The 26,166-nt window shown below is 63.3% G+C and overlaps 1 protein-coding gene across 1 annotated transcript in view; it reads right to left on the reverse strand.

Annotated features, from left to right (window-relative positions):
* The window catches only part of BRSK2 (BR serine/threonine kinase 2), a gene marked incomplete at both ends in the record, with an annotated part of 51,896 nt that extends 29,543 nt beyond the window's left edge, over nucleotides 1-22,353 (reverse strand). The window contains one exon of the mRNA XM_080693883.1: nucleotides 22,260-22,353. Coding sequence (XP_080550009.1) covers nucleotides 22,260-22,353 — 94 coding nt within the window. The remainder of the gene's footprint in view (nucleotides 1-22,259) is intronic.
* Nucleotides 22,354-26,166: the final 3,813 nt, after the last annotated feature.

The raw sequence follows: 26,166 nt of genomic DNA on the forward strand, positions 1-26,166 counted from the left end.
TTATTTGGAAACAGGGTCTCACTAAGTTGCTGAGAGCCTCACTCAGTAGCTGAGGCTGGTTTTGAACCTGTGCGGTCCTCCCGTGTCAGCCTCCCAAGCGCGGGGATTACCAGCGTGCCCACCACGCCCGGCTTAAAGCTGGATTTAAAGATGATGGATCAATTATCTGGCAGAGGAAGCTTCAAGGCAGCAGAGCATTCAGGCAGTGGCAGGGGTATTTCTGGCAGCTTTTTACTAAAATTACTGTGAGAATCAGCAACAAAAGACAGAAGGGAAAGATTTTTTAAAACTTACAGCTTGGACAGGAAAGTGTAAAATCGGGGCTGAGGAAGGCATGATGGATGGAGAAATTATCACCCCTAGAAAGAAGCACTTTCTGTTCCACAGTGGCAATAGGGGACGCTTTGAGGGCAGTGAGCAGTTGGCCCCGTCCTGTTCCAGCTCAGGAGGTCAAAGGTGAAAACGCGCCTGCAAGACAAGGCTTCAGGACGAGGCCTTGATGGCTCCTTGCTTGAACAAGGCTGCCTAGAAAGTCGTTTGCCCAGGACCTGTTCATGCTCAGGCGCCCGAGCCCCCAGCGGCAGCCGCAGCCCTGGTCCAGGGGCACGGCTACACAGCTACTGTCACGCTGCAGGAGACTTGGCCTCAGGCACATGGTGCTGGCTCTGCGGGATGCAGGATGCTGGAGTTAAGACATCACGGACGCTTCCGCCAAGATCTCAGAGGGAGGTCCGGAAGGCCAGGGAACCTGTCTCAGGACCCGAGTCCTGGGAGCAGCCCCCGAAAGGGCCAGGAGCGAGGCTGGGAGTGCAGCTTCAGCGGACCCTGGGGATCCAGCAATGCTAGGGAGGTGGAGCATCTGCTCAGCAGAGCTGGGGCCACAGCAAAGGGGTCGCCCAAGAGAGAGGCCGCAGGCCCCCGGAGCCCACACCGCGCCCGCCGCAAGCCCGAGCCCAGCTGTGCGGCTGCAGGCGTCACACTTCCCCAGGGGTTCCAGTCTCGCCCGGCCTGTCCCCTCATTCTTTGCCCCAATCCCTCCCTTTGGGAACGGGAACATTCACCGTGCGGCACGGTGTGCCGGAAGCATGGCGGCTACTTCTCAGTTTTTACAGGGCTCACCGCTAAGAGTTTGAGTCTTGGAGGAGATTTTGGACTTGGACTTCTGAGCAACGCTAGAACTGCCGAGACAAGCTGAGCCGAATAACCCTTTGCTCCTGTAAGTGCCTCTTGTCAGACATTCTGGTCACAGTGAGAAATTCCCGGCTAACGCAAGAGGGAAGCACAGTCCTTCCATGTTGACAGCCATTAGAGGAAGGCTGGGCAGTGGCCCTGGCTGGCACCACAAAGGTCACATCGGCAGGCGGAGGTGGGCTTGGGAGAGAGGGAGACGTGGGCTCAAGAACGGGCTTCTGGGCTGAGGGCTGAAGGGCAGGGAAGAGGCAGGTGAATTTTGCGGGTGTGGAGGGATGGAGCAGGTCCTGGGGAGGGTGTGAGCGCACAGAGGGCATTCCTGGGCACTGACACTGGGCACCCTCCCCAAGGGAGGCGTCACTTTTCCTAGGGAGTCACTGGACAAAACTCGAAGGCAGACCAGAAGGAAGCGCTGGGTGGCACCCGGGCAGCAGAGGCCAGGCCTAGAGAACCCTCCCCGGGAGGTGCCCAGGCAGCCGCAGCAGCTTGCAGCAGGGCACAGAGGGCGCTGGGCTGGGGGCCACCGTGAGAAACAGGAAGAACAGATGGCGGACCTGAATTGTGTAAAAGCTGAGTCTGCCCAGTGCTTGGGAGGCGGAGATGAGATCCAGGTTCGAGGACAGTCTCAGCAAGTGGTGAGACTCTTATTGACCTAGCAAGACTCGCTTCAAAATACAGTAAGTGCTGAGGGCGTAGCTCAGTTAGGGCGCCCCTGGGTTCCACCTCCCGCAACACACGCACATGCGCACGCACAAGCTAATCTTGTAATAAGTACATAGGTGAACAGCGAAATAAGAAAGGTGTCTTGGCGCCCCAGGAAACACGAAGGACTCAAGACCGCCGTGGTCGTGCAAACGGACTACATCGCGGACACATCAGAGGAGACTTCCCGACGACTGGGCTTCCCAGCCCGCGGACACTGGGCTCAGACCGGGCTGCCCTCAGGTGGATCCCGCTCGCAAGGGGAGGGAATCCATGTGCCCTCGACTCAGCACTGAACTTCTGTCCTTCTCACAATGATGGAAGCCTGTGTAGTGGTCTTACACTGTGGGGAGTCAGCCAATGGACAGACCCCCAAAGACATGGTGCCCAGTCAAGAAAGAGGTCCCATGGCCCCAGCGGGCCAGCAAGGGTGGGCAGGCAGGCCCTGGGCAGCCTCAGGACCCGGGATGGGCGCCTGGCTCAGCCTTCATCCCGTCAGCTCCAGCCCCTGGCCTCCTCTCCCCTCGGGGACCATGTGGTCCCCCATACTGCCACACAGGTGGCTGGGGGAGGCTCGGGGAGACCCACCTCAACCCCATCCCTTCCAGGACGTGCCCCGCAGGGTGTGGCCGCCCCAGGAGCCCTGAGTGCATAGACCCCTGGTGCCCAGCTGCTTCCCCCTGGCTCAGGGAGGCAGGGTCCCCAGTGGGCTGGGCACAGGGAGGGAGCTGGCTCGCTGGCAGGAATATGGCCATGCTGCCCCACTGCCCTGTGGCAGCCACCGTGGGGCCTGGTCCCTGCCCGCCTGCCTCCGCACACCCAAAACTCTTCACGCCCCATGGCTGTTGGTCACTGGTCAGTGGCCTCGCCCAAGCCTGCCTTTGCTTGGCCGCCCCATCTTCCTGCCTTCCAAAAACAGTTTGCTTAAATAGAAAACAGTGAGAGGCCGGGCGAGGTGGTGCACACCTGACAACCCAGCGCTTGGGAGGCTGAGGCACGAGGATCGCGGTTCGAGGCCAGCCTCAGCTACTTAGTGAGGCCCTCTGCAACTCAGTGAGGCCCTGTTTCAAATAATAGAGTAAACAACAAATGTGAGTCTCCTGAGAGCTTTGGTGGGTTCGGCTCTTTGTTCTCTAGATTAAGTGCTGACTGCCGGGACCTCTGTGATTATGCTGCAGTGATGTGCAGTCAATGTACCAGTACATTCACCCCTAGGATCATGGTGATAAGAGTGTGTTTTGGTTTTTTTAACTGTTCAGAAATAATTTAGGCCGGGCGTGGTGGCGCACACTTGTCATCCCCGCGCTTGCGAGGCAGAGACAGGAGGATCGCGCAGGTTCGAAGCCAGCCGCGCACGCTGGCTTAGGAGACCCTGTTTCCAAATAAAAATGTAAAAATAGGTCTGGGAGTGTAGCCCGGAGGTAGGAGCGCTTCCAGGAACCCCAGTACCACAAAGAAAGAAAGAAAGAAAGAAAGAAAGAAAGAAAGAAAGAAAGAAAGAAAGAAAGAAAGAAAGAAAGAAAGAAAGAATTTAAACAACAAATATAAGATTAAAGTGAACTTTTTGGGGGGTGGTACTGGGGTTCCTGGAAACCCTTCTACCTCCAGGCTACACTCCCAGACCCATTTTTATATTTTTATTTAGAAACAGGGTCTCTTAAACCAGCATGGCTGGCTTCGAACCTGCGCGATCCTCCTGTCTCCGCCTCCCAAGGGTGGGCACCCCTTTGCCTCTACCTAACTTCTCCCGATGGGCAGGAATGTAGGCAATTCCAATAGGAAACTCCCTCCCAAGGGGGCCCAGCTGACCCAGCAACCCCTCCAGAGGCCGGGTGGGGGCAGCAGGGGCAGCCCAGGCCACCCCCGCGCTGCCACAGGCTAAGGACCACAGGGAGGCCGGAGGTGAGCCTGCACTAGCCCCATGACCCAGCTCTGCACGCAGACGGGACCACCACGGCAGCACCGGGGGCCTACCCACTGGGCCAGGTGCCCAGACATCCCACACACCCAGCCCGGGCCTGGCAGTGGCTCTCAAGGAGCACCCTGCCAGCCCTGGGAGGCCATGCCCACCTATACCTGCAGGGAAGCCTCCAGCGAGTCCTGTGACGGGTGCGAGGCAGGTGCCACGCCAGCTGCAGCTGCCCTGCCACCTCTGCTCCCTCTGCCTCCAGCCCCCGGGGGTGTGGACAGCCAGGTCTGAGACAAGGCCACCGTTCCCTGCACACGCCACCATCAGGGGCCCCACCAGCTGGACAATGCCATGCAGGCCCAAGGCCTCCACTCTCTGGCCCTGCCCAAGCTCCTGGCTTCCCAAAGGGGGATCAGTACCCCTGACACCCACTAAGGACCCCAGCTGGGGGTACTGAGATGAACTGCAGGGGTGTCGGGGGCAGCTGGAGCCAGCACAGCCTGATCCAGCCAGAGGCCCTGTTTTAGGCCCAAGGCCTGGGGTCCACCTGCCCCTTCCATCCTTCCCAGGAAGACCTGGTTGGGGAATGACCACCCACCCACCCCTAGGCCTACAGCAACCAGGAACTGGACATGGTGGGGGCCGTGGAGGGGCTGCCAGATGGACTTGTTTGGCAACCCAAAGAGGCCTCATGCCACCCCCAACTTTGGGGAGTGAGAGATACACTGGGCGCTGGGCCCCAACCCCGCCACCTGGGTCCCCCTGTGGTCTGGGCACCAAGGCTCATTCTAGGGAGGTGAGTGGGGTCCCATCTGGGCTGGGGCTGCCATCCTTGACCCCCAGCACTCTCTCCCTCCTCACTGGACCCCCACCCAGCATTTTCCCTGGGTTCTCACTATATTACCATGGGGCCTGCCAAAAGAGTCCAGACCCCTCCTCGCGTCCCCATTAGGACCCATGAAGCAGGGATGGGGACCCTGGGAGGCCGGGCCCAGTCCGAGGCCGCGGCGGTCAGTCAGGACTCATGCGGCTGGCCTCCCAGGGGCACCGTGCAGGAGAAGCCCCCACCGCCCCTGGAGCAGCTGTCGACAAGGCTGAGCCGTCCCATGCTGAGCACGCTAGCACCCCTGTGTACATACAAACTCTCACGCACCACTCCAGGCACACAGTATTCTACATGTGGGTGGACCAGCCTGGCCTTGAGGGGGCCAGTGCAGCTGGCCAGGGAGTGAGACTGGGAAAGTGGCCAGGCGAACACCTGTACCTGACCCCTGTGCCTGCCGCCTCTCTCAGAGGGGAGCAGGCACAGCTGGAACACAACCACAGCAGGGGTGGGTCTGGCCAGGGTGGGTGTCCCGGTAGTCAGTGGTTACACAGGGTGAGGCTGGCGTTCCAGCCAGGTCCTCTGCCCAGCTCCTGGGCCCCCTGCCCAGCTCCCACCTGCTGATGTCCCAGCCCGGGGCTGTCCAGATGGGGACACAGCCCCTTTCCAATCTGCTGTCTGGCTCAGGAGCCAGGCTGGGAGGCCCTAAAAAGAAGGCTCAGTCTCACACCCCAAAGCCCATCCTCCTGTCCTGGGGGGCAGGTCCATGGCCTGGGAGAAGCCCCACACCTGAGATCAGAGGTCCCCCCCCCCATCTGAAGGATCCCTGCTGGTCTCCAAACCCCAATGGCCTCATACAAAGCCCTCCCCCTCCTCTCGCCTGCCAAACCTCCATCTGTCGCTATGGCAACAGGAGCAGAACTGGCAGGCAACATCCTCCACTCCCCACCCCCTTCCTTCCTGCCCCTTAACTGGGCCCTGGCTCAGCCTCCACCCCCACACCACCCCAGCCGCTGCCCTGGCCTCTGGGTCTTTGAACACCGAGCTTTTGCTGCCCACCAGCCTGGTCCCTGACCCAGCCCACCAGCTGTGCCCACGGCAAGGGACCAACCTGCAGCCAGCCCAAAGGAAGGGGCACCCCGGGAAGGTCCAGCCACCCCCACAGCCCCACCTAGGCAGGCTGGGGAAAGAGGGTGGCGTCCTGGCTGAGCCCATGGTGCTGCCCAAGTGGTGACTGGCCCTGACAGGGCACCCGGCTCCTGCACCCGTTGCTCCCATGCAAGCCCCAGGGCACCTAAGAATTGCCTGAAGCCACAGCCTGGGCACCCCTCAGCTCCTGGGGCCTCCCAAGCTCGCCCAGCTCTCCAGGCGCGAGGCAGGGCATCTCGGTGCCTGAGCCTCGGGGGCCTGCAGCTGCACCACACACAAGCGAACAGATCACGGTCCCACCGATTCCCAGCTGCTCCTGGCTCTTCCTTTTGTGTTTGTGGCTGATGCGGCCTGAAGACCTGGCCCCAGGCCTCCTGCTCTACGTCACAGCCCTCTGGGGAGGGCTCTCTCTTGCAAGAGCCCTACGAGAGCTTCACGGATTCCAAGAGCTTATTTGGCCTTAGCCCAAGCACGTATGTGCAAAACCGTCCCCAATCAGGAGAGCCGTTACTCCTCCAAGTCCTGGGACCCTCGGACCCCTCCACATCAGACCCGTCTTCTGGCACCATGGACGGTCTAGTCTCCAGAATCAGAGAATCTTAGGATGTGCGCACCAACCCGTGGACCCAGCCGGGTGGGGGCGAAAGCAAGCACCCAAACACACCCCACACAGAAGGGCCTGCCTGCCTGATCTGGGGAAAGAGGGCCCTTCATATGTTTAGAAATACATTGGCCATGTTATTAAAAAATACAACACCTCGATTGCTTTTATTTCATGTATGTATGTATGTATGTATGTATTTTAGTGTGGTGCTGGGGACTGAGCCCAGGGGCATTCCATCTTCTAGCTACCCCCTGAGACAGGTTTTATTTTTTATTTGGAAGCAAGGTCACACTAAGTTGCCGCAAGCCTTACTAAGCTACTGAGGCTGGCTTAGAACCTGCGATCCTCCTGTCTCAGCCTCCTAAGTACTGGGATCCCGATTGTTTTTAAGTGAGCTGAGGGCATGATAGGCGATTCTCCAGAAAAACCCAAAATTTTCCAGTGAGGGCGGCTGACCACACACCTAAACAGAAGGGTCCATGTCCCCTGCCCAGGAAACACCCCTAAGTGCCCAAAGCCCTTCCCCACCCACTCCTGTGTCCCAGTGAGCGGGGTCTGCTGGGTGCTCAGGATGTCCAGCACCTGGGGGAGGGTCCCTCAGAGTCAGTCCTCCAGGCCCAGAGGCTCCGCTCCTAAGAGGGAGGAAGCCGGGTGCGAGCCTGATAGGGACACATAGGGACCCCATACCCCACGCCTGCAGCCCTCGGGCAGGGCCACCTCCCCTGGAGGCCCAGCTCACCAGGATGCGTGCAGTCACCAGGACCAGGAGGGACCCTGTAACTGTACCCTGCCTACTCGCTCATGGGACAGAACCAGAGTGGGACTCAGGCAGAGGGGGCCTGGGTGGATCTGGCTTGGTCCTCGTCCAGGAGGCCCAGCGGAGGTTTTGTAGGCCGCTCACCTGAGTCAGCACTGGGCTGGTAGCCACGGGCATGTCCCCTGCGAGACCCACCCATCCCAACCTGCTAAGAGCTGTACAGTCCGCATTCCCCATGGGAAGGGCGTGTTCGCCTAGGGGGACATGGATAAGGAAGATATGGGCACCCTCCGGCCCGGTACTTGAGGGGTGAAGAACCCACCGTGGTACCTATCCCTCCAATCTCCCAATGGCTGGTGCCCTAGGGCCCACCCCCAGGCTCCTGGGGTGGATGGTGATGTTATCTGGGCACTGGACTTCACTCCCCAGCCAAGACTCAGGTTGGGGCTGGGAGGACCAACCAGAAGGGCGGAGTGTGTCCACACGTGGGCCGTGAGGTTGTAGGACGCCGGGGCAGTGGAGCTGTGGGCCTGTGCTGGAGAGGGTTGGAGGGAGGCTGGTCCTGCCCTGAGCCCCCAAGGCTGACATAGCAGGACGGCTCCGGCCTGGGCCCTCTGGAGGCAGAGGGGGCAGCGGGACTCGGGAGATGCTGGGGCAGGGGCAGGAGGGTCTGGGCTGGTCCCTGGCCGTGCCCCAATATTCACCATCAGCAACATGGCCGTGAGGGTTTGTGCCTGCCCTCCAGCCATGCAGAATATCCCAGGACCTGCAGAACCGACCCCTTTCCTCCTGGGCACTTGACCCAATGGCTGCCAGGCCAGCTCCAGCTAGCCCTGGGTTGCTGCGGTGACTGCAGAGGCAGCTGGAGACAAGCCCACCCTCCATGGCCAGAGTCCTGGCAGGGCGTCCACATACCTGTGGGTCCACCTCCTCCAGCACCAGGAGATGCCCTCCTGTGGCCCCTGAAAGGGGCAGGGCCTGGGAACCTTCCCCTGCAGGACACAAGTGTCATGAATCTGCCAAGTTGAGTGTATGGGGGACCGGGCAGCACATGGCCCTCACTGCACCCCAGTTCTGCACCCCTGGACCTCCCAGCCATGCCTGGGCCAGTGCAGCTGGGTACTAGCTTCTTGGAAGGTTGCACCTCCTGGGGGAGGGGACCCTGACTCCAATCCCCAGTGCCAGGTGATCCCATTAGGCTTTTATTAACTGTTTTCCGCAATTCAATACTGTAAAATTAGCCCAATGAAATACTCTGATGAATCCCCTGCTCTTTAATTCAGTTGGGGGGATTGCTTTTCGAGGCTGGTGTCCTAGTTAAGGATGCCTCGCTCTTCTCCCCACAGCACAGAACTGGGGCGAGGAGGCTGGAGAGCTAGATGAGGCCCTCGGCCAGCCACCTGCAGGAGAGAGGTCTTCAGGGCCGCTTCCCTGGAGGTGTGGGCAGGGCGGGGAGGGGGCCAGCACGAGCCAGGCACAGGAGCCCCCGGCCTTTCCAGGCGGCCAGGCTCGCACCTGCACAGACCCAGCTGCCGGGGCCCTGACCAGCAGCTCCCAGGCCCGAATGGCAGGAATACTGGGCTGGACAGAGTGGGCGATTCAGAGTGCCTGGCTCTGAGGCGCTGCCGGTGCAGGCCAGGCAGACAGACCCATTCCCAGGTGCCCTGGCAGAGCTCAGAGACTGCAGCCGCTCCCTCCTGCTCTGCTCTGGCCAGGCCCCGCCCCTGGAGGCCCCTGGGATGGGCACAGGTTGCTATGGTGATGAGGTTGGGGACGCCTTCCTTAGGCATCCCCAGGGAGCCTCCACTTGTCATCCCACATGCAGGCACACCTGTGTGCATGCACACATATATGCCCACACACGTGTGCGGTCACACACACACGCACACACAGCACACAGGTCTTACCTACACACACACACACACACATACACAATCATGCAGATACACAAACAAGCACATGTGCACGTCCTACAGTCTTATACTGTACTTCCACCTCACAAACCTGCACGCACAGGCCTATAGACACTCGTGCACACTGAAACACAGGCCCGCAGGCTTGTACACACTGGAGCTCCACCCTGAAGCAGCAAGCACAGACCGCTTCCAGGCCTCTTCTGCATGCCGCTGCCTGGGACCCTGCTACCCTCTCTTCAGGTCTGCCGCGGTCCAGGGCTGAGCCCACCCTGCCCTCTCCCACAGGTACAAACACCAGAGGGGCCACTTGAGGCACCAGAGCCGCCCACCCTCGCCCAGCCCCCGCACACCTCACGCCCTCCCGTGGCACCCTCTGCAGGCACGGGGGCCCGCAGGCTTCCCGGGCCTCTTCACCAGCAGAACAGCCAGTATCTCTGAGGGCTCCAAGGGCAACAAGGGCCCCCCCTCGCTCTCTCCAGTGACACCCCGCTTCCTGCTGCTGAGTGCAGTGATGGGGAGTGGGGTCTAGGGTCCCGGCCAGGTGCACAGCCTCAAATCTGCCACGCCCGGCAGGTGGGGCTGCCTGCTCTGGACACCCGTCTGTCGGCTTAGCCAGTGTTCACGCTTCGCCAGCCCCATGCGGGGCCTGGTGCAGGGGTGCACAGAAGCTGTGAAGCGAGGACGCGGTGGTGGCCAGGGCCCAGGAGGAGGCTGTGGGAGCCCAGGGAGCAGGGCGGGACCCCATGGAACCCAGCCTGGGGAGGTGGGTGGCACCAGGCAGGGGCAGCAGGAAGGCCTGGGGAAGGCAGGAGTGCATTTGGGGTGGACCCGGGAACAGCAGACTGTGGATGGCGTGGGCGGGAGCAGAGCGCCCAGGCTGGATCTCCAACACCCACCACCTTGCGGAGGTGTGGCGGGCATGGGGAGGGAGGGGCAGCCTTCCTGGGGCCCCCAGATGCTGCTCAGGACCCCAGAGAGACTGCTGTCCACGTCACCAGAGACAAACAGGTGGATGGACACACACGGCCCTCCCAGAACACCTGCGAGAGGCCCTGGTCCTGGAGGGGAGTCACACAGGGCCCTGCAGTCGCCCACTGCTTCAGAAACAGAAACACCGCCCAGCCCCCGCATCAGGAGCGCCTGCAAGGTAATCTTCAGCCTGGGGTAATAATAGAATCTGCTTAGTGGGCAGCGGGCAGGAAGGACAGAGAGGAGAGCGGCAGAGCCTGCTGGCCCACACCCCGCGGCGCCCAAACACGTCTGTCCCCTGGTGCCATAGAGCCGGTGGCCGCACCAGGGACCCAGAGAGGACGTCTGCCTGGCCGCCTCTCCCCCCCAGGGGCTTGGGCAGATGGCCCCTCATTCCAGGACCTTTGCGCTTTCTCATCTCCCCCTCCCCGGGCTGCTGGGATAGGAGGTCTGCAGCCTGGCACTGTTGCTATGCAATGGTCCCTGTCTCTAGCCCTGGGGGGTCACTCCCGGGGCTCCAGACGGGGCAGCCTGGCTGACACTCAGCTCCCCGCAAACCCCAACTCCCACAGGGGTGCAGCCCTGGCAGGGGGTTCCCAAGGAGGGGACATGACGGGGGCAAGGGGCAGGAAGAGGGAGACATTGGGATACAGGCAGAGGAATTGGGAAGGCCCAGCAGTGGGAAGGGAGAGAGGCGAGGCCCGCTGGAGGGAGTCAGCCCTGGAGCCCCCTCCCACTCCCACGACCTTGAAGGCTGAGGCTGCTGGAGGCTGAAGGGCAAGGCCGTTTGGAGAGAGGAGCAGCACCCATGGCTGGAGCCGAGCAGTGTCCATGCAGGTGCTGCTGTGGGTTGGGCTGGGAGGGTCACTGGCTCTGGACACTTCCACCCGACAATGGGAATCCTGTTCGTGCTTCATGGGCCAAAGCATGTCAGGTGTCTAACTTGGAGAGGCAGGAAGAGGGACCCAGCCCATTGCCCCGGAAGGCAAACCAGGACACCGGTCACAGCCTGGTGCTTCGGCGTCCAGCCCTGGAATGCCAGCACTATAGACACCAGGTTCTACCACCTTCTGGCACCCAGAGAAGAGCCCTCAAGAGATGTACACACTCCCAGAGAGGCTGGGCACTCATGGACCCACCGGTGGGCATCTAAACCCAGTGATAAGCTACAGCTGGCCTCCCGTCCTGACCCTGGAGGGACTGCCACGTGCTAACGCGCCCCCTCTGGCCTGCCGCCAAGCCCCAAAGCAGACAGCAGCCTGGGGTCTGCCCCCGGTAGAGGATACACCAGGTCACACTCAGCCTGGCAGGGTGTGCACAGACTTGACCTATGAAGCCAGTGAAGCCACCTGTCCTGAGGCTACGCTCACCAGAAGAGAGCCGGCATCACCCTGCCACGGGGGCCCCTGGGCTCACACACCAGGCCCTAGCGCCCTGGACTCCAGATGGGAAGGGAGTAGTCAGCACTGCCCTGCCCAGAGCTGCACATGGAAGCCGTCACTGGGGACTGCCGGCCGCTCCAGGTGGAAAAGGCTTAGCACTCAACCCAAGGAGCAGGCATCCATGTGACGAGCCTGGGCCCAGCCATAGCCCAAATGGGTCCCTGAACTGCAAAACCCCCGAAAAGGCACCTGGGGGAGCATGCCCGGGGCTACCAGCTGCTCTGGAGCCGGGGGCTCAGCTCCCCAGAAGCACTCTCACAAAGTCAAGAATTCCCTCAACGCAGACCAGCCTCACAGATAGGGTCCCATTGGCACCCAGCGCCAGGGTGGCTGAACTTCCTCCTCCCCAGGCTCATGAGGGGCTCCTGCCTCGGGCCTGGAGCACAGGGACGGCTGCTGGGATTCTCCCACCAGGAGAGGGCTGCCCAGAGAAGGTGTCTCCAAGGGCATGTGTCTACCAGCAAGGGACCGGCACCAAGAAGCTGAGGACCAGGCCCCCTGCCGGCCCCTGCTCTCTGGGAGGGATGGGTAGCAAGAGCTGTGGGCCAGCCCCCTTCCCACCCCTGCTCCCCAAGAAGGGGCGGCAGGACTGGGAACCCCAGTGCAGAGGTCCCCAAAGAACCCCACAATATCTCAGATGACAGGCCTGGGACACCCAGGGGGACACCCCTGAGCTTTGCACCACCCTCCCCCACACAATTAAGGCTAATGAGGGCACAACCATGTGGGCCGTGCATGGGCCCGGCATCCGCACGGGAGGGGCCTGCATGACCCAGGCAAGGGCACTGGGGGGCAGCAAGCTGAGGACGGTAGGGCAAGCACCGGGGACACTAGACACCAAGCACTTCTGCTGGGGCCCGAAACAAGGCCCCTTCCCCGCAGACCCTGGGCACGGGTCACCAGTGGTGTCCCCACTGTAGCCCCATCAGGCCCCAACAAGTCCTCCAGGGAGGGAACAGCCCCTTGGGCATATGCACAGGCCCGCCCGCTGGACGTGGCCACCTCCTCTGCAGACACCTCTGTCACACAGTGGCATCTGCTGGGATCATTCTGTACCACTCTGTGATCAGGTGAGTCCCCTGGGAATTGGTTTTCAAGGCCACAGGCCTGGCCTGCCATCTGAGGTGACCTGGCAGCTGGCCCTGGGGTGGTCAGCTGTGTCAGCAGCCTCCACGCCTCCTCTGGGGAGGTCAGGCTCCCCAGGCCTCTGCCCTTCCCAAACCTCACCTGCCAGTCCAGGCCCCTCCCCAGGCTACCCCAGGACAGCAGTGCTGGGGAGAGGGGTGGAGCCTAGGGAGAAGCTGGGGCCTGGCATCCTGATTCTGGGCCGATCCCAGTACCCCATCCCAGAGCAGCCTGGAGACCCCTCTGGGAACCCTAGGGCTGGCTTGTGGGAGATGTAGGGCCCAAGAGGACCCCCAGCACCCACTGAAGTGTCGTCTCCCATCAAGAGTCCTGCCCAGGAGTATCATCCAGGGACACGAGGCCAAGGTCAAGATCAACTGCCCAGGAGGTCACGCTGCCAGACAGCCAGGCCTGCATGGGAGGCTCAGCCAGACCTGGACAGGCAGCTGGAGGCCCGGGCAGGCCAGCGCCTTCCCACCTCCCGCCCTCCTTGCACACTTCTGGAAGCACGCAGCTGGGGGCGGACCTGGGACTCGCCAGGGACCTAGTCCTCACATAGCTCTTCCCAGCTGAGGCAGGTGTCTGAGGACCACGTCAGCCTCTCACAGAGGCAGGAGCTACGAACTTCAGCACAGCCCTGCTGGACAGCTCCCAGCCGGGCAGGAGGCGCAGAGGCCTGCTGACACAGCAGAGGTGGCACTCAGCACCCCCGAGGCTCGCCTAGGCTCTCCCCAGGAATGAGGGAGGGTACATGGGGACAGGTGGGGGCCGCCCAGGTGCTGGCACCCATCAGCCAGGGGCTCCTGGCACCAAGGGTGCAGGCGTGTGTGGGCTATGGATTGCCAAGCGTCCACACGCTCCTGGGGAGGGGGAGGGTGGCCCCACCACACAGGCTCTGTGCATCACTGTGCGTGAAACGCTGCACACCCAGCCCTGACTCGCGGGCAAGGAGCAGAGTCCACTGTCTCCGCAGCCTGGCCCCAGCACTCCGGGGTGCCTGTTCATCTGCAGCCCAAGGTGCGTGTCAAGGTAGGCCACACGTGGAGGCCACAGGCTAGGCGTGCTGGCCCGGGAACTCCACAGGCCTGGAGCCGCAGCCTGTATGGGGCAGCCCTGCCTCGGTCCCTGCCACTCACCCGTGTTTACCTACTGGCCAGGATGTAGCCTCCCCCCCATGGGGACCCGCAGGCCCTCGATTGTGAGGGGACCTCCTGCTCCCGAGGCTGAGGCTGCGCCCAGAGCCAGGAGCCAGCATGGAGTAAGGTGCTGAGCAGAAGCTGGGCCTGGGGCATCAACGCTGCAAGGTCTGGAACCACGAGGAGCCTCGGGGGCAGCTTCCCCCAGGCCCACGGCCGCCCAGCCAGACACAGGAGCCGGTGGGCCCGCGTCCTCACCCGCGGGAGGGCACTGGGGCTGAGGGTTCCGGGAGGGCAGCGCAGCCCTGGGGCAGGGCCGGGTGCCCCGTGAGCGCTGGCTGCGGCGTCCCTTCTCACCTACACAGCACCCGCACACTCGTGAGCAGCCTGGAGTCTGGGAGCCGCTGCCTCAGGCAGGGCCAGGTCCACCTGTGCCGTGGCCCTGGCTGGCTGGCACTGGCAACATCAGAGCCCCATGAGCAATGATGGGAGGACTGGAGATGGTGCCCAGGTCTGCACCCACTCAGAGGTCAGGGGTCAGGGTTCAGGGTGGAGGAGGCCAGGAGGCTACACCCTCCCCTGGCAGAGTGGCCAGCGGTAGAGGTCCAGGCTCCAGGAAGCCCTCCAAAGCCCAAACTTCAGCATTTGCCTGCATTTCTGCTGGTGTTTAAGAGCGAGTGTTAATTTCCAGGGTGCTGATGGTATTAAAAGTCTCTGTAGTGTGTGTGTGGGGGGGTGGGGATGGAACCCAGGGGCCTCCTACTTCTAGGCTATACCTTTAGCCCTGTTTTATTTTCTACTTGAAAACAGGGTCTCACTAAGTTGCTGAGAGCCTCACTACATTGCTGAGGCTGACTTCGAACCTGCATCCTCCTGTCACAGCCTCCCAAGTACTGGGACTACAGTGGTACACCACCCAGCCTGGTGTGTCTTTTTTTTGGTACTGGGGGAAATGCCCCGGGGTACTAGAAACCCAGGGGCATTCTATCTCCAGGCAACATGCCCAGCTCTATAGTCTTTATTCTCTATTTAAAACAGGGTCTCACTGAGTTGCAGAGGGCCTCACTAAGTAGCTGAGGCTGGCCGCGAACCGTGATCCTCCTGTCTCAGCCTCCCGAATGCTGGGATCACAAGCATGCGCCACCACGCCCGGCAAGTCTCTGTCTTTTTGACAAAGACCCAGAACACTTACAGTTAAATGCTGTCTGGGATTTGCTTCTAAATAATGGGGGCAGGGGGAGGGGCTGGGGCAAAACTGGCCATGTGCCTCGGTGGCCAAGGCCGGGGGCTCACTGGGTTTTAGAGACACCTCTGTCTATCTGTGTCAGGCAAGGCCATAATCCAGGGTAAGCCCAGAGCCAGTGCACACTTCCCACAATGGCCTCAACCCCACACAAGTCCGGGGAACCATGGGGCAGAGGCTCAGCAGCCCCTGAGGACCAAGGCCCACAACTGCCCTGTTGCACCTGCGCCCAAGTCCTCTGTACCTGCCAGGCAGGACGCAGCCCAGGGTGGGGCAGCCGGCGGGCAGCAACCCAGAGGCGAATCTGAGGTCCCATGCTGGCATGTGGCAGAGGGACAGGCAAGCCCGTGGGGGTGGGCAGAGGCAGCTGCCAGCCTGAGCCTGAGGGACAAGGCTGGCCCGGTATCCCCCGGCCAGGCACAGCTGGTGGCCGGCTTTGCCACAATCCTCATCATCCGCCCACTTGAGCCCCTCCAATGAGGGCTCCGGGAATATCCGTCAGCTGAGGGGCCGAGGAGGCACGGTGACCCATCTGTCCTCCTTCCTCCCGCTGCACCCCGGCCCTGGCCCCCACGCCCCCAGCCCCAGGTACTGCCGGTCCAAGCCAGGCCCGGGCTGGGCGCGAGTGAGCTCATTCCCACAGCGCCGCCTCCCGCCAGGCCGCTTTACAGGCTGAGAAACAGGCGTGGACACACGGGACTCCCCACCTGCACTGTGGCCCTCGGCCTGAGCCTGGTGGGGGCCTCCCTGAGGGCTCTGCCACACGCTGGACACGGGAGTGTCCTGAAACCCGGGCCCTGGACGGCCGCCGCTGCCCCGGCTCTGACCTGCCTGGCTCCACGCTGCAGTGAGGACAGCCCCGGGCCAGCCCGAGGAGAAGCCACAGAGGGGCTGGCAGGCGCTCTGCAGACTAGCTCCTGGCTCTGCTGCAGAGCGCAAGACCAGAAGCAGCAGCTTACAGGGAGCCTGCTGCTGTCAACAGTCACTCTATGCCCCTGGACCAAGGAGAACAGGGAAGGCTGGGAGCCGGGTGTGGTGCACACCGGAGGTCCCAAGGCTCGGAAGCTGAGACAGGAGGGTCACAGGTTCAAGGACAGCCCCAGCAACTTAGCCAGATCCTTTGCAATTTGCAGTTTAGCATTTAGCGAGACCCTGTTTCAAAAAAGGGGAACAGGAGGTGTGTGGTTCAGATGTAGAGCAGCCCTGTGCTTAACCCAGAAGAAGAGAAGAAAGAGGGGAAGATGAGCAGGAGGAGGAGGGGGGGAAGAAGGAAGAGAGGGAGGAGGGGGAGGAGCAGCAGGAGGAGGGGGAAGAGGAGGAGGGGAGGAGGAGGAGGAGGAAGAGGAGGAGGAGGAGAGGAAGGAAGAGGAGGAGGGGAAGAAGGAGGAGGAGCAGGAGGAAGAGAGAGGAGGAGGAGAGGGAGGAAGGGAGGAGCAGGAGGAAGAGGGAGAGGAGAAGAGGGAGGAGGGAGAGAGGGTGGTATGGCAATGAGCAGGGAAGGTTGGGAAGTCGCAGGCATGGGGCCACGCTGTCCGAGGGCTCCCATGCATGGGCGGTGCCCACTGAAGACCTGAGCTATGGGCTATGCCAGGCTTGCCTCTCCTACACAGGACAGGTAGGAGGGGCCTCTGACAGTGAGGATGCGGGCAGGGCCTGCAGCTCCCTGCCTGGAAAGGGGCGTGAGCTGGCCACACACAGATCTTAGCTGAAAAGCCCAGATCTGGCTGCTGGATGCCAGGTGTCTGGGACAAAATGAATGCCCTAAGAAGCCACCACCCCTGGCCAGCAGCCATCCTCTGGCCAGGTGCCTTCCTGAGCAGGGGCTGTGCCTGTCTGCTGGCCAGTGTGAGGACTAAGAGCCACAACAAGAAGGACTGACCGGCGGCCAGGTGAGCCTCTGACCGGGCCAGCCCACTGGCCAGCAACCCCAGCGAGTGGGCCCTGCTCTGGCCATGGCACCTAGCCGGGCCTCCATTCCCCACAGGCATGTGGCTAAACTCAGCAGCCCTTTTCTCCAGATACTGGCGGGGGCACCCAGCCCCATCCTGGCCCCTGCACCAACGCAAGGGGCTGCCCAGTGGCACGGTCACCCAGGGCTCCCAGGCCAAGCCATGCCTCAGAGGCCACATTCCTAACCAGGCAGACTGCCCCTGCAAGCCGCCCACGGCTCCGAGCCTGGCTGACGTGTGGCCACCCCCATCTGCGTCACTGGCCACACAGTAGCTGTGTCCAGGCGGCTCTCCCACCTCTGCCTGAAGTCCAGCCCTGCCCTTCAGGACCCAAGCCCAGCCTGCGCTCAGAGCAGGCAGCAGTGGTGTTAGTACCCAAAGGCACCCCTCCCCACGCAGGCCAGAAATTTCCTGCCCTCAGGGACCCTCCAGAGGAGCTCAGAACTCCCACCCTTCCCCAGTCCATCCCTGACTCCACCATGGCCCTGGAGTATCCATTCAACCCTAGCCAAGCCCACAAGGATTCTGTGGCCACCTCGGAAGGTGGCCTGTCTTCACGGGCCAGGACCCCTGGGCAGCTTGAAAGACCCGGCACCTGGCTTTACATGCATAAACCTACATGACCCCAACTCTGCCAGGAGGCACCACTACCGCCATGGGTTCACAGAAGAACCCTACACCCAACCAGGGTGGGTGGCCTACTAGGGCCAGAACAGTGGAGGCGGCCTGAGGAAAAGGGGGTGTTTCTCTTTAACAGCTGGACAGGGCAGTGCCCGGCAGGCGGGGCCTGGTTTCCAGCTGCTGGGCCCCAGAACACTGGCCCCTCAGAGGCGGTGGAACAAGGCCTGGCCCCAGCAGGCTGGCTCTGAGAGGCGGTCGGCCTGGCACAATCCCTGCCTTGTCCCCAGGGGTTTGGCCTAGCCCAACACCCTTCTGTGCAGCCAGGCTCAGCCAGCACCCCTGGGTGAGGCCTTGGGGGCCTGCGGCAGCTGGCCACCTGGAGCTGGGACCTGGGCCTTGGGCCCAGCACACAGAGGGTGCAGGCCCATCACCCGCAGTCGTGGCACTGGACACATCCTCAGCTCTGCAGGCAACTCGGGGCTCGCCTGGCACTGGGGCGCTCTGTCCTGGCACCATTAAGGTCCTACAGAGTGTGGGACAGCACGAGGGACCCCAGGCAAGCCCGGAGGACCCCTCCCCTCCTGTGGGATCCCAGATGGTTCTTGACAGGTCCCTGCCGCTCCCCACATGGCCAGCAGATGTGCCCCACCCCAGGTGCTGGGTGCAGCCTCCGGGCCGCCAAGAAAGCCCCGTTCGACAGATGCAGGGCCGGAGGCTCACAGGTCCTCTGCGACCGAGTAGCCAGGGCCCATGGGCTGCGCATGGCCTCCGGGGCCAGCAGCGCAGGACCGCCCAGCACGCTCCCCACAGGCCAGCACTGGAGCAGGCCAGCCCATGGGTGCTGACTTCAAAAGCAGCCTGACCATCCCCGGGTGCCCTCCAAGAGGAGCCGCCAGGTCGCCCCGAAGGTGCCCTCCCTTCCACGGACTTCCCAAGGGCGCGGGCTGCACCCAGTGCTGCCCGGTTTAACACAGAGGGAAGGAGCTGAGTGCCAGCACTGGCTCATGCCTGCAGTGGGGAGGATGGGGACCGCGGCCGCCTGGCCCCCCCCAGACTCCAAGGCCACTCTGCAAACACCGGAGATGAACAGGGCCGCAGCAAGGGAGCAGGCCGTGCTCACATCTACCCAGGCAGGCCGCCGCTGTGGGCAGCCGTAAGGCCCTAGTTGGTCGCACCATCCCTGAGGTAGCCGGCTGAAAGGTGTGGGGTGTGGACACACGGCGATGCCAGGAGTCCAATCAGGACGATGCCTGGCCACACTTGGCAAGGGAAGGGCAGGACCCCTCGGAGGCTCAGCCAGGTGCCCTCTGCAGCAGCAGCGGCCCGGCGGCAAGAGGATCTGCCGGAAACCAGCTCGCTGGCCCAGGAGCCTGCAAAGCTCCAAGCAGGGCCAAGCTTCACGTCACGGCGAGGGCCAGCGGGGTGGCCATGTAGGACACTGTGCTCCGACAACCTCGTCACCACCAGACGATGCAGGGCCACAGCCACAGCTGGTTCCAGAAAGCCATCCCTATTCAAGCCCACTATGCTGGGGCCCAGGCGCCATCAGGTCCCAGGCTGAGCCCATTTGCTGTAGCCCTGACAGCACATCAGGGCAGCCCGCAGGAGGCCTGTGTGGCACCTCACCCCAAGTGCCCACGCCGTGCCCTCTGCCCAGTGTCCCTTTCCAGCAAGAGCGGAGCCTGGTCTCAGCAGGGTGCCTCACCATGACCAGTGACGAGGTGCTAAGACGCAGGGACACAGAGCACCCTAAGGTGTTCAGTGCATGAAGACAGGCTGGGTCCTGAGGTCCCCAGGCCCAGGAGCAGTGAGGCCCCGCATTTCCAGCGCCTGTGTGCCAAGCTGCCCCTAGGGCCTGCTCCCACAGGACAGAAGGAGGACAAGGGCAGGGCTCGGGCTGTAACTGGTGAGGGAACAGAACTGTGCAGGAGAGAGCTGGGAGGGCTGTGTGCCCCCTGACACCCCAACTCTGAACTAGCCCTCTGCAAGGAGACAGTGGGTTTGCCTGCACCCCAGGGAGCACCACCCTTGACAAGAGGCTGGGTTTTAAGCCTCGGTTTCCCCATTTGAATAGCTGTGTTCTGCTGTGTGAAGGCACTGTGCCCAGAGAGACCTGGCGGGGTGGTGACCGCCAGGTGCAACAGGGTGCCCACAACGCGGGCCCTCCACCTTCACCGTGGGGCCACTAGCTCCCATCCACACGATCTCTGGGCCGCAGCCCCCCGTAGCATCCCAGGTGGCTACTTGGCAGCCTGGCCCCACTCCAGGGCCAACAACAGCAGCCACTAACCACCTGGTCCTCAGGGCCACCTCCTTCCTCTCCAGGTCCACCTCTGCTCGCAGGGAGGCACCTGCCGCTCCCAGGCCTGGGACCCTCAACTCCGCCGGGTTGCCGCTGTGCCTGTCTCCCCGGTGCCACCGAATCCCTCCCTCTCTCCTGTCCCCCCCTCACATGGCCCATCCTCACTATCTTCCCCACCCCCAGACACCTCTCCAGCCCACCAGCCACCATAGCTCCACTTGGGAAGGGATGCCCCAGGCCCACCTACCCACCTGTGGCCCAGCCAGGTGGGCTGGAGGACAGCCTCACGCCCTTGCCCTGTGCCTGGAGCGGCTGCCACTTCCCCAAGAGCCTGCCCAGCCTCCTCCCCTCTCCCGCCACAGAGGGAGTAGTCTCTGAGGATGGGCCCATGGCTTCTTTGGAACCTGGCCCCAGGAGATGCCAAGGGGCCTGGGCCCTCCACCTCCTCCCACAGGATTCTCCGAGAGGCTACGGAAACACTCGAAGGCGCCAAGCTCTGGCTGGGGCGGGGAGGTTCTCTGCCCGTTTACCAGCGAGCTGGAGGGGACATGACTTGGGGCACACGTCCAGACTCCGGGGTACCAATGGTGGCAGGAACTGTGCTCTGGTGGCCCTTCAGGGCCAGGCCCAGGACGGGCTGAACAAGCACTTTCTTGGACCACAGAAAAGCCCAGCTGGCGGATTCCCGTCACAGCCAGTGACACCTGCCTCAGGTGCCCCTGGCCAGGCCCTCGGGATCAAAAGGTCCTCCAGGGGCCAAGAGGGGGCCAGCCCACGAGCTCCCACCAAGGTCCCCTGGCAGGGAGCCAGCCCCCTCTCCGGTAAAGGACAGCCCTGGGACACGGCGACTCTGCTGGCGTTCGGTGCCAAGCGGCCAGGCTCAGTGCACGCACACCCGGTGGCCACATCCACTAAGATGACCCTCCAACAGCAAGAGAGACAAGAGAGGTGCCATGGCAGCCTTCTGGAAGGCAGGAGAGCCCAGCTTCCCGAGCCCAGAAGAGAGGCTGCTCCAGGGTCTTTTCTAAGTACCACAGGCAGGCCCTGCAGGCTCAGGAACATCCTTGTGTACCCACCCCTTGTAACAGGATGGAAGCCTTCCTTAATCAACTGGACAACAATTAACTCGGCAGAAAGAGGGAGGCCAGCCCCTGCCCGGGGGGTGATCCTCTGCTGTCACCACTCACAGCTGAGGGCTCCTCGTGATAACGTTTTATTGGCTCCATGATTAGATTATCCCGCTGCCTCTGCATTCTGCAATCCTGAGCCCTTCCTTCACCGAGCGCCCGCACATACTGCCGTTATTCTCTGCGGGAAGCAGGCCTATTCTGGACTTGCGGAGCACCAGCTGTCCACGCCTCCCCCTCAAACCCCGCAGCCGGCCCTCCGTGTGTTTTGTGCTGGTCACTGGGCTCAAGGGCTGCCTTCCAGAGAGGGAGGGCGCAGCTCCCGGCGGCCCGACACCTTCCTGCCTCTGCCTCAGCTGCATGGCAGCGGCTGCCGGCTGGCCCACTTTCGAACCAGACGCCACCTCCTCTCTCTGCCCCCTGTGGCCTCCCGGGCCCCCACCCTCCAGGCAGCCTCCTGCTCTCCTCCACCCCCCACACCCGGCTCTGAGGAACTTCTCCTAGGAAAGGAGGAACGGGAGATGCCAGACGGACCTCCGGGCCACCAGAGACAGGCCGGTCCTGGGAGAAGAAAGAAAATGGCTGAGTCCCGGCCTCCCACAAAGAGGGCTGTGTGAATGCGGCCGGCCGTGACCAGATGAGGGGCTGGCAGAGCCCAGCCAGGCCTGGAAAGTTGGCCAGAGGCAGGGGAGCGCTGCACACTGCTGGCCCAGGGTGGGGCCTCGGAGGCTAACCTGTGCCCGGAAGACGCCTGGCCGGGCGGGAAGCCCCATCCTCTGCAGGTACAACCCAGCTCCGCTCCGGGGCCAGGCCCAGGGGCGCGCACCCCCTCTCTCCCCGGGGGAGTGCGGTGTCGCAGACACCCGGACCTGAAGCTGGACGCCCAAGAAGGGCCGGCGCTGTCCAGCCGCGCTCTCCCACCCCGCCGCGGAGGGCCGGCGAGGCTGGGGCCGGGGCGCGGGCCCGGCGGTGGGGGGCGCGGGCCGGGGCGCAGCTGCTCGGGCCGCACGCCTATTAGCGCGGCGCGGCAGACGGCAGATGGGCCCCCTCCTCCCGAGCCACAATGGGCTCGGCGTCGCCCTGCTCGCGCACAATGCGGCCGGCCGCGCACCTGCAGCGGGGCCTCCGCGCACCGGGCCCGCCGCGTGTCCTTGGCCGCGCCCCGGCCGCAGCCGCTCGGCCTGCGGGCTCCGCGGCGGGCCCGGCGGCCCATTGTTCGCGGCCGCGGGCGGGCCGGCCGGGCCGCAGCCTCGCCCCGCGCCCCCGCCCGCCCGCCCGCCCGCCGCGCACGCACCTGTCTGCCCCTTGCCCAGCGTCTTCTCCAGCCGGTAGGGCCCCACATACTGCGCGTGCTGCGCCCCGCCGCCGTCCTTCCCCGTCGATGTCATCGCGCCCGGGCCCCGCGCCGGGAGTGGGCGCCCGGGCGGGCAGGGAGGGGCGGCCAGCCGCCGCCGCGTCCGCCGAGGGCTCCGCGCACCAGCCCGGCCGCGCCGAGGCCTCCGCCTCCGGAGCAGGGCGGGCGGGGCCCTGGCCGTCCGCCGCCGCCGCCGCCGAGGCCCGCGCCCCGCGCCCCGCGCCCCCCGCGCAGCCCGTCCGCGGCCGCGCTGCCGAGCCGAGCAGCCGAGCAGCCGAGCCCAGCCGAGCCGCCCGCCGAACCGAGCCTCCCGGCCGAGCCGGCCCGAGTGCCGCCGAGCACCGCCGAGCCGAGCCGAGCCCGGCGGGAGCGGCGCCCGCAGCCCGCGCGGCCAGTGGTGCGCGCGCGCGCCCATCAGCGGCGCGGCCCAATCAGCGCCGCCGCCGCCGCCGCCGCCCCGCCCACCCCGCGAGAGCGCCGAGAGGCTCCCTGGAGCGCCGGGCCCGGGAGGGGCGAGGGCCAGGGCGAGGGCGCGGCGAGGCGGAGCCCGGGACGGCGGGCGGATCCCCCCCCCCCCGACGGCGCCGACGGCGGGCTGGCGGGGAGCGGGAGCGGGCGGCCGCCTGGGCCCGGTTTGGAAGGAGTTTCCCACCCTCGGGTGCGAAACGGGGCTGCTGCCCTCGGGTGGGGGTGCTGCACGCGGGAGGGGCTGCTGCCCTCGGGTGGGGGTGCTGCACGCGGGAGGAGCTGCTGCCCTCGGGTGGGGCTGCTGCCCTCGGGTGGGGCTGCTGCCCTCGGGTGGGGGTGCTGCACGCGGGAGGGGCTGCTGCCCTCGGGTGGGGGTGCTGCACGCGGGAGGGGCTGCTGCCCTCGGGTGGGGGTGCTGCCCTCGGGTGGGGCTGCTGCCCTCGGGTGGGGGTGCTGCCCTCGGGTGGGGGTGCTGCACGCGGGAGGGGCTGCTGCCCTCGGGTGGGGGTGCTGCACGCGGGAGGGGCTGCTGCCCTCGGGTGGGGCTGCTGCCCTCGGGTGGGGCTGCTGCCCTCGGGTGGGGGTGCTGCACGCGGGAGGGGCTGCTGCCCTCGGGAGGAGCTGCTGCCCTCGGGTGGGGCTGCTGCGCACAGGGTGGGTGTCTCATGCCGGGAGGCTGGGGTTCTGCACGCCGGCGGGGGTCTGCACAGGGAGCAGAATTGCTGCACTCAGGGCTGCGCGCCGCCTGGGCTCACGCACGCAGAGACAGGTGCCTTATGTGGGTGGGACTGGTGCACGAAGGTGCCTCAAGCCGGCCGCAGTGTGGCTCGCGCGCTGGGTGTGTGCACACAGGAGCGGACGCTTCAGCTTGCGGCGGTGAGACACCCAGGGTTGGGTGGAGCGTGCGGGGAAGAGGTCTTGCACGGACGCGTTACTGCACGAGGCTGGGGTTCTGAACGTGGAGTGCCAAGGACGGGCGAGAGTGTGCACATGGCGACGTCCGGCCTTGCCCTTGCCTCTCCGGGGTAGGTTTCTGGAAGCTCTTTTCCACCGCAGCTCTGGCTCCCATGAAGAGGGGTATGCAGTGGTGGCCAGCTCTCAGGACCCACCTCCGGCCACGCAGCAGCTGGACGCCCTTGTGCACCCACACCTTTGCTGTAGACTTTTCTCCCTCGAAGCTGAGCTGTGGGCTGGGGCTGCGCTGACATGCAAGATCCAGCGAAGCATCCGGACGTCATGGGGGCCTGAAGTCAGACCTGAAGGAACCTTCATTCTTGTGGTAAAGCACTTGGAGCCCGGCGTGGCGGAGCAGGCTCGGAATCCCAGCATTCCGGGGGCTGAGACGGGAGGATCGCAGTTTGCGGACAGCCTCAGCGACTTAGTGAGGCCCTCTGCAACTCAGTGAGACCCTGTCTCAAGATAAAGAATAAAAAACCGGGCTGGGAGCCAGGCGTGGTGGCAGATGCTTGTAATCCCAGCATTTGGGAGGCTGACACTGGAGGATCGCAGTTCCCAGACAGCCTCAGCTACTTAGTGAGGCCCTCTTCAACTCAGTGAGACCCTGTTTCAAATATAAAAGAATAAAAAATAGGGCTGGGGATGTAGCTCAGAGGTAGAATACCCCTGGGTTCCATCCCCAGTACCACAAAAAAAGGGGGGAGCTGGAGTTTTGGCTGGGAGGTAAAATGCCCCTGGGTTCTATCCCCAGTACCAAAAAAGAAAGAAAGAGAAAAGAGAAGAAAAGCACCTGGGTTGCCTTAAGCTAGCGCTGCAGCAGGTGGCAGAGAGAAGTGGGGTTGGGGGCCAGGCCCTGCGCGTCAGGGGTCCCACGCCTGTGGACCACCAGGAAAGCTGCGCTGAGTTCCCGCGTGCTAAAACTTGACCTGCAGGTTTTCCGCTGGGTGGCATTGGCTGTCGACGGCCAGCCACCCCTGAGGGTTTACGGTATGAGACTGGAAAGTGCCCGTGCCCTCTGAGGGCCCCCGGGAAGGCCAATGGATTGTGGGATGCCCGCCCAGGTGGCGGGACAGCCCTCCAGACAACCATGCCTGCCTCTGGGCCCGGCCCTTTCACGTATGCCGTGAGCTCAGGGCCATGAGGTGCTGAGTTTGGGGTTCTCAGGATGCGCACTGGGCTCTCTTGGTGGGGCTCGCAGACAACCACAGAGGATCAGTCCTGGACTGTTGGCAAACTCAACACCTCCATGACACACACCACGTCTCCACTTGCTCAGTGGCGTCAAAAGGATGAGCCCTTGTGGGCAGGCTTCCGTCAGCCGGTCCAGTAGGCCTGGGGCCGAGGCGCCCCAGAAGGGCCGTTCGGCAGTGACGGACAGCTAAGAGGCCCTCAGCACGGTGGACACTGCAGCTGTTGGCCCTCTAGCTCAGCCACATTGTGGGGACAGGAGCCAGGAGGGACCAGTGCCTCCGAGAAGAAGACCCGCGCCCACATAAGAAAGGACCTTGCCCTTTGGAGAAGGGCTGGAAAGAGACTGCTGCTGGGTTAACACCCGCGGGACAGAGTGGAGGTGGCAGCCTTCCCCGCTCTCATTGAAAGCCGTCATCACTCAAACCCAAGCAGGTGAGGACAGATGAGAAAAGACGAGTGCCGTCCTTGTCTGTCCTGCGCCCACACTCAAAAGCCCGCCAAAGAGCATCCGCAGACCCACTCGGGCGCTCTATAAAACAACGCATACGTAGGACCCCGGGCAGCTTTCCCCAGCAGCGCCAAGTTAGTTAACGTTTCGGAATGGATGAATATGATTTGCCCTTCTAGTAGACTAGAACAGCAAAGACACAGATCATCTTGATAAATTTTAAAAAAGCATTTGAGAAAAGCCACGGCTTGTTTGTGATAAGAACTTCTGACTAAACCAGGGCTGGAAGGCCACTCCCTCCACCGCGGCGCAAACCCACCCCAGCCTCACGGTGCAGAGACGGCTGCTTCCCGCGGGCCCGGGAACAGGGGAGAATGTCCACGCCCTGCTCCCGGGGCACTGCGACAGGGACACCACTGGGGAGTGTAGGAAGGTGGGAGCCTTAAAGTCAGGTGGGAAGACGTTTTAAAGCCATCTCTGTTTACAGGTGACATTGTCGTCTGAGGGGAGTGCTATGCTACGAAACGCTACTCAAATTAAACGAGTTTGCCAACACCGCAGGATAAAAAGCCCACCTCCACGAAGATCAATTCTATTCCTTTGCACTAACAGCGGACAATTAAAAATATTGAAATGATGATAAAATGAAGCATTTACGAATGGAATTTTTAAAAATCGCTTAGAGTTTTTTGGGCTGGGGATTACTCACGGGGCATCCTGTTCCTGGGTTACACCCACGGCCCTTATTTATTTTTTTTACTTTGAAACAGTCTCACTAAGTTG

This window comes from Muscardinus avellanarius, assembly GCF_963383645.1.
Source record: "Muscardinus avellanarius genome assembly, chromosome: 1".
NCBI lineage: Eukaryota > Metazoa > Chordata > Mammalia > Rodentia > Gliridae > Muscardinus > Muscardinus avellanarius.